Source organism: Henningerozyma blattae, chromosome 5, assembly GCF_000315915.1.
Source record: "Henningerozyma blattae CBS 6284 chromosome 5, complete genome".
Taxonomy (NCBI): domain Eukaryota; kingdom Fungi; phylum Ascomycota; class Saccharomycetes; order Saccharomycetales; family Saccharomycetaceae; genus Henningerozyma; species Henningerozyma blattae.
The window spans coordinates 1,298,224-1,306,927 of NC_020189.1; the positions used below are offsets into that span (position 1 = coordinate 1,298,224).

Here is an 8,704-nt window from a genome sequence, read left to right on the forward strand (position 1 = left end):
ATATAGGCATTTATTATGATCCATCTAACAAAATATCATAGTAAAAATAGGAAAGAATGAGTAGCAAACTTCTTCCAATCATTGCTTAATAATTAATAGGTATTGATAATAGTATAGATTGAAAGAAGGTAGGTACTTGAACGATAAAAAAAGCCCTACTACCGAAGGTGATGTAAAATACAATAAATAAAATTTTTTAATATACATATACGAGTGGCTAATCAATGTGAATAAAATACTGTCTGACTAATGCTATTCATACATCTTAGTTTTTATTGCAATTAAGCTCATTATAAGACGCCTAGAAACACCGGAAGAAGCATCTTCTACAGTAGATCTAAATTTTTTTTGTGCTACTTGAAATTAATTGACCTTTTGATCTTGTTGTATGAGTGAATTTGAGCTGTTGGCTAATAAAGTTCTAGTATATCTGGATCGTCCTGATCTTCTAAAAGATAACCTCTTAGAGATTGCAGAGCAAGCCCAGACACTGTATGATACTCTATATTGAGCTAGATCTAGTAAGGGATAAGCCTATCCACTTCCAGATTCCTCTACGGCATGGTAAAGTTTCTTGTTTCCGGAATTACATTCAAGAACCAGCAGATATCCGTTTTTGAAAACTTCGACTGTTTATCCGGAAGGTGGATCCCTTTATAGAAACTTCGAGCATCGGTTGTCTCACCAGCATTGATTGAAGGGTTTATCGAGATAATTGAAATCTGTCTTAACAAATTAATGTATAAAAGTTGTAAGACCAAATATAGCCAAAAATATACTAGTTAGGTACCATCATAGCAATTAACAATAAAAAATTTCTGCCCGTTTGAAATCTGCAGATAGATACCCTGCATAATACCAAGCTGAACCCTCTAAATTTTTCTTGGTGCCTATCGGCCGGTTTCTTAACTGCATTCGGAAATAGTAGTGAAGTAATAAGTTGCAAGTAGTGGTTTTAATGGCACAGAATTAAAAAAAACATAAACCCTTGTTGTTGATGACGTGCATTCCACGCTGGTGGGCAATAACAAACGGCTGAGATCTCGGAGCAATTTAATCAACGATAAATATGTAGCTCGTTACAATTACTTCCCATGGTGGGGATTATCCTGAAAGGGGTATGCACCTACCTTTGTTGTCAGAAGTCTGAGAGCCGATGCCTCGATGGATGACTTCACAATGGATTTTTAAACCCGTAGAATTCACACTGCCTCTCCTTTCATCCTTTCCCTCTCCTTCTTTGTATAGTCCCCACGTAAATAAGAACTTGGGCCATTTCTGGACTATATATGTCGGGGCTCAGTCTCATACCAACTGCGGCCTACGGGTTAAAATTAATATCCCAGCGATTCAATAAAATAGATTCAATGCTTATTCAATTGTGAAGAAAAACATTCCAAATGTATATGAGTTGGAGGTACAATTTCAATCCTATTCAAGTAACAAAGACGTAATAGGTAACTAAGCTTTTGAAATTCATTTGATGTCATATAGCGTAATGCAAGAGAACTATTGGGACGTTAACAGGTAATAATGGAAACTGATCTAAGAGTACTGTAGTAGTAGTAGTAGTAGTAGTAGTAGAAGCAAAAAAATTCCTATGGTACTTGTGTTGCATACTACCTACTATACTCTAGGCACCGCCCCAGGCACCAATAAAGAACCGCTAGAAACAATTTTTTATCCCGTTGGTCAAATTTCGGTGCATCTCCTCCTCATCAAGCAAGCAAGCATTGGTATGCTTATAGCAACTTATCTTATAGCTTTGATATACTTATTATAAATTTAGCAATATGACTTATGTAATAAAAGTCAAGGTTCCATATTGAATCTTGCTAGGAAAATCAACTAACAAAGAAGGCTCATTAGCTAGTCAGAGGGAAAAATAAACAGAAAACTCTAACTGATGATGTTGCTTTTTAACTTTAGCAAAAGTGTTTATGGTAAGAAATATATGATATAGTCTTTGTTGTAATACATAATCACATTTTTTCCTATTACTCTGCGAAAAAACAATAACTTCAAGAGAAGTTCCGTAGTATAATGATTTTGAGTCCAAATATTTAAAGTTATATGTAAGCATTACTGTAAGAGATGACATGAAAGCAAACAGATTTTTATTATTTAAATTAGAGAGCTCGAGATCTTCTTTGAAATCATGGAAGAGACGAATTATAAAAATAAACCAAACAGATAACCATATTAAATACGAAGGTTGCGTGCAAGGAATGGTACTGTATGATCGAATAATGATTTGATGTATTTGGACTGTAGAAATTTTGGAACACTAATTATTCATGTATTTCTTCTTACTATTTAACTTTACCAGAGTATTTAGAGGAAGGGGCTGCCCAGAAAATTAGTTATCAGATTAGAACATTAGTAACAAATATATTTGAATGCATGCAAAACTTACTGCACACTAACCCTATTGTAAAAATTGCGAGGAGACAAATTAGTTTTTAGAGGATAATTCTCATCTAATTACTGAGACCTTTTAGTATGCATCAATAAACTATTTTACATGATACGTATACTAAATCGCACTATTTTTTAAACTATCATTACCTGGGTATTGTACTGACAAATGTAGGATTGTCCAGAAATACCTGCTATTCCGAGGGTTGTTAATGAAAAGTTGTCCTACAGTATTTTTATTTGATTTATAACAGACTGCTGAACAGTAATTTTCACTTTCGTGTATCCCCTATATAATCCGCCGTGTTCCGTGATCATTCGATTCTTTCTTTGTTCTGCGGAAATAAACATATCCGAAAACTTTCCGTGTCTTTTACTTGTCTAATTTAAAACAAAATGAAGAATTTGTTAAATACCTTTTAGCCTGTAATATCTAAAAACTGAGTAATACTAAAACAGAACACTCAAATGCTAATAGTGCTTAGTGTATTCTTGTGTTTTTCTATGCAAATGGAAAAGCAATTGATATAGTTGTATCCCTTTTTAGGATAGCTTACCGTGCTTTCTTTCTAGGTTAAACTTGATATATTTATTGGATTATCTTACCTCTTGCATAGTTAGCATTTATTTATAACTGTTCTTTCTAAAACATTTGAAATTCTCCAGGACCATACATATCACACTCAATCAAATATGGGACAGCTCTTACAGTAGCACTAGTAAAATATATTGGCCTCAAACGTATTACCTAAATTTAGTATATAGCTGCATATCTTGGATATACTTTCAAAAGGATCTTTTAACCATCTAAGCTTGCCACGTATTAAATATTATCTATAGTATACTCTAAGTTCGAAACGCATATTTTCCTCCCGTATGTTGGGATAAACTTTGAATGAAGGTGATACAAGAAGAATCGTTAGAAAATGGGCTGCTGTCCTATTTCAATAATAAGGTTGTAGATGATAATATGAATATTAAGCAAGGTGTGAAGTTTGAGGAAGAATAATTTCTCCGGCTAGATACTTTGTTAGAAATAGTGTCTTTTTCTTCAGAAATGGCGCTATCCTCAAGATTATTTTCAGGATTAAAACCATAGGCCATAGCTATAATATTAGATTATGCCATTAATATAATTGAACATATTCAGCTTGATAACATAAAATATGTAATCATTGTAATATATATCATCTCTAGTAGTCACTGTATATTTATCAATATGAGTACTTTGACTGGGTATATTAGTTGGGAATGTATTTGGATCTAAGTATACTATCTCCTCTACTGACCTTAATCACAGCTTTAATAATAATAGGCTTTGAAATTTGGTTTTATAAATTACAATTATTTATACTTAGAATTCAACTTAACTCATACTTTGTCCAATTAATTTAAGTCTGTATAAGGTAAAATAAGTCAAAAATTTTAGTTCAATATATATGAAGATATCTCCTAAAGAATATAGGAATATTTTATCCAGCACAAACTACGACTTTAGAGATTTTCATGCTAAATTATTTTAGTTGGTAATTTAGATATCTATACTTTTGATAAAATTATTGCTAATATAAGGCTTTATATTGGTGTACAATCTGCCTTTTTAGAAAACCTCAGTTACATTTAGACCAATAAAGTAGTATTTTAAATATAATTATTGGTGTATACGATATTTGCTTCAAATTTTATACATTAGTTCAGCTTATTGCATTTATTGAATTATTAAACCGCCAAGAATTATTATTTACAATATTAAGTTGTCTTATTATGTATATTAAGAAATAAATTAGGATATACGCGCCTTGTGTTAAAAGAGGGATAGTAACGTACTGATCACTGTTTACCTAGAAGACGGCTCAGGGATCAAAAGTTACAAAGATTGATCTTCTGAAATGGCATGGTAATGATTAAGGGTATGCATTTAATAAGAGTTATTTTGGCGAAATTAAGACAGCGCAAAATAGCAAGAATACAATCTATTATTAAACTTGAAAGAGCCTTCAAAGAATTTTAGCTTTCGTCTGTTAAGATTTACTAATACTCAATTGACAAAAATGTCTATAATTAATACAGAGTTGCAATTTTGTACTTCAATTACATTGTATATTTATTAATTCCTAGCACCAATCTTCTAAATTATATCATCATTAGTATGTTAGCTGATGTTTATAGTAGGCATCGCTGTGACAAGCCCAAGTAATTTTGAGGTTTAATCACATAGAACTATCTATGAAACAAAAAAAGCAACTACTAAACCAGAAGAAATGCAACTAATATATCAAGCATAAAACATCTATTATCCTTTCAAGCTAATAATGGGCTTGAATATATTGCTTTCTTTATCACTTAGTATGTTAAATGGAAGTTTTGACCTATGTACTCAACATATTATTTGCTATGTAGGACTAGACATTTTATTAGCACTTAGTAAGTTAGCTGACAGTCCCTTCGGGTTGGTTTTCCCAAAAAGAAATTAAATACGAAAATTATTTTTCGCGAATAAGATTGAAAAAATCCTAAAAGATTACTCGGCCGAGTTGACTTTGGTTAACTTTGTAACTCGGCCGATTAGAAGCATGCCCCTTTCATACTAAAGCAGACTTAAATAAGAATAAGTCGAATAAACAGAGAATAGCAAAAAGAATTATTATTATCTGCATTAGACAAAGAGTATATATATATATATATATTCTTCAATTATGAAGTGATCTGGTTTAAGTTGAATTGTTTATCCCTTTTGTTTACTTCTGTTCATAAAATTAACAGACGTTGGGATAAAGCTTTGGCTAGTTACTTCAAAAAATACAAATAATCATGTCAATTGTTCAACAGGTTCCATTCGGTAAAACAGGTTTAAAAGTTTCGCCTATTATTATTGGCTGTATGTCTTATGGTACCAAGAACTTTTTCGATTGGGTTTTAGATGATAAAGAAGAAATTTTTGGGATTTTAAAACATGCATACGATAGGGGACTGCGTACTTATGATACCGCAGACGTTTACAGTAATGGTATGAGTGAAACTATATTGGGTGAATTCTTAAGGACATATAATATTCCCAGAGAAACGGTAGTTATTATGACAAAAGTATTTTTCCCAGTAGATGATAAAATGGATATAAGTTCAAATAGAACCAAAACTGAGGAGGAAAATTTACAGTTGATAAATCAACAACATTTATCAAGGAAACATATTCTAAATGCAGTAAAAAACTCAGTCAAAAGATTGGGAACTTATATTGATGTTTATCAAATACATAGATGCGATCACGAAACCCCATTTGAGGAAACTATGAGAGCATTAAACGATGTAGTTGAGCAAGGGGATGTTAGATATCTTGGTGCTTCCTCCATGCTAGCTGTTGAATTTGCCGAAATGCAATTTATTGCTGAAAAACATGGATGGCACAAATTTGTAAATATGCAATCTTGTTATAATTTAGTTTACAGAGAAGATGAAAGGGAAATGATTCCTTTCTGCAAGAGACATGGTATCGCATTAACACCTTGGTCACCAATTCAAAAAGGTTTATTGGCCAGACCTTTAGGATCACACACGCATAGAGAATCGACTGATGGGGTTTTAATTGCAAGAAAATTAAATCAATTTACTGAAAGTGAGAAAGAAATTATTAATCGTGTCGAGAAATTAGCTATAAAGAAAAATTTAAAAATGGTAGATATATCATTAGGTTGGGTTATTCAAAAAGGTACCTTACCTATTTTAGGTATGAGCAGTATTGAAAGAGTAGATGAGGCTATTAAAACATTAACAACTAAGTTAACTGAAGACGATATGTACTATTTAGAAGAGCCTTATTGTCCAAGAAAACTCATCATGTAAACGTAATTTTTAGTCACAATCATGCGTATAAAATTATAATGGATATTTAGATCTTTTTACATAAAACTTAACGAAATTAACTTGTAATACATCAAACCCTATTTAAAGAAAGAAATATAGTCGGTCATTATTTTGAACATCATTTGAGCATCTTTCATTTAACAAACTAAAATTAAAATTAAAATATTCAGAAATGGAGAAAAGTATATATGATATATTTATTACTTGAGAAACTTGTTACTTAGGCGAGTAACAGTAGAAGTATATGTAACTCATAGAAAAATAGTAAAATAATATAAATAGCGGATAAAGTAGTTTTTAAAATATTACCTAAAATTAAATTATTATCAATAGTATGTGATAAAATTTAGACTAATATTAGCATTGTACAAAAAAAATAGTAGGATTTCTCGATTTAACTAATAAATTTATATCATTTCTTCGTCATTAATGGAGTTATAATATGGAACAAAACTAAAAATAGTTATAATTTTGATGATTTAGTTGCCAATATATTTTAGGCTTACTTATTGTAAAATATTTTAATACATATCACATTAGGATAGATAATATCAATTATAAGCATTAAAAAAAAAAAAAATTACGTCCTTACTATTAACCATTGCTTAGATGAGGTAAATTTGTTTACGGGCAGAAACATTGTGCATTTTTCCAAGAGGTGAAACATTAAGATTACATTTTACTTTTTTTTTTAGATTTATCCTGTTTCTATCTTTTTAAATATACCACATAATTTATTCTTGTAAGTTGGATGCTGAATAGTCTTAACAATACCCTATTAGACCAAAAATAAATAGAAATAAAATAAAAGCAAATATTTTATTTTTATTTATAATAATAGAAAAAAATCTGTCATATCTTGAAAATGGAAACATATAAAATAAAAGAATTAGATTAAACAGTTTGAAAATTGGAAGAGTATTTATTCTTTGAAGAGGCCAAAGAAATTTCCTATCCGAATTTTGAATTCAATTTTGTAGGAACTTTATGAAATAGTATTTCCTTATAAATGTTTTATATATTAAAATAGTAGACAACTATTTATTTACTAAAATAAAAAAACACAGGATTGACTTATACTCTTATGGATATAGGTTGCATAAAACCATTACTTGATTTAATAAAGTTTATCGGAAGTATAAGTTGTATTAATATTTGAATCAGGCATTATTTAGAGATTAATTCTGTTGCTCATAGTAAAGTTCTATTATAGAAAATTTCTACCCTTCTAAGTAGGGATAAAATACATAAAACTAAATATAAAAAATACGAACTTGTAAATCGAATTAATGTAGGCTGTTTCTACGTTTTATGTTGGGACATGAAGAGTTAATTCGTGGCCAATTCAAGTTGAAATTTTTCTTATTTATATTGAATGTTTAGTGTATCATGCAATCTATAATAAGCTATAGAATAATATGACACATTAATTACTTTAATCGCAAATCTTATGGCGCGTTAATTACCTTATTAGGATTTTATTAGTACCATTGTTTGTACATCGTACTCTTCTTCTATCCTTAACCAGTAATTATTACTTGTTTAAGTATAGTTGAGTGTTTTATATAATAATGTACGATATTAGAATCCTTAATATTAGTATTGCTGTTAGTCATAATTAAGAGAATAATTCTTTTTTTTATTGTTTATAGTATAGAAACATCCTACCCTTTTGAGTAGGAATAAAAATTATAGAAATATATGTAAAAATATATAAGATTAGATGTCGACTGAAATATTGGCAATTTATACTTCATTTAAGTGGAACATTTTTCATTTTAATACGATTTTTTGAATAGCTTCTTTATTGTAAATAAAACCCACCTAAATATATATTTTTAAAATTTAATAAAAAATTGAAAAAGCCCATAATTTGAGACTTGTTACCGTAAACAACTATAATATAGTGCCAATACGACACCAGTTATAATTGATAGGGTTAGTGAATCGTAAAATAATCTTATGGCGCAAAAAATAAAAAAATTAGAGAATGTAGTTATACTATGGAATCATAAAATTAACAAAAATCTGGAGTTATAAATAATAAAACTTATAATAAATTTATATAGTGTGTTTGCCTTTTGTTTTTAATTCTTTATATTTTTTTCGTCTGAGTTTGTCATCGAAATAATCTAGGAAAAATAAGCCACCAAAACTAGTGTTTTCATACCAAAGAATAATAAAACAATTGTAAACCCAGATTTTTTTCAGAGTTATTATAAGCATTGAATAATTAATTTTGTAGATAGTAAGAAATAATTATTATTAAAGTGTAGACTCAATTTTAACAATAAAATTAATATACAAAAAAAATCGATTCCAAAAATTATGTTGATCAATTGGAAATAAATCTATATTAAAAAAAAACAAAAAACAAATAAATTTTATGACTTTTACTGTCAACTATGAACTACCAAATTATTAA

The 8,704-nt window shown here is 29.4% G+C and overlaps 1 protein-coding gene across 1 annotated transcript; it reads left to right on the forward strand.

Moving 5' to 3' along the window:
* Nucleotides 1–5,229: 5,229 nt before the first annotated feature.
* TBLA0E05040 (aldo/keto reductase) lies at nt 5,230–6,258 on the forward strand (the record flags this gene model as incomplete). The annotated part of the gene is made up of 1 exon (XM_004181024.1): nt 5,230–6,258. The coding sequence occupies one exon, from the start codon at nt 5,230–5,232 to the stop codon at nt 6,256–6,258; it is 1,029 nt and encodes a 342-aa protein (XP_004181072.1).
* Between the last annotated feature and the right edge of the window lie 2,446 nt (nt 6,259–8,704).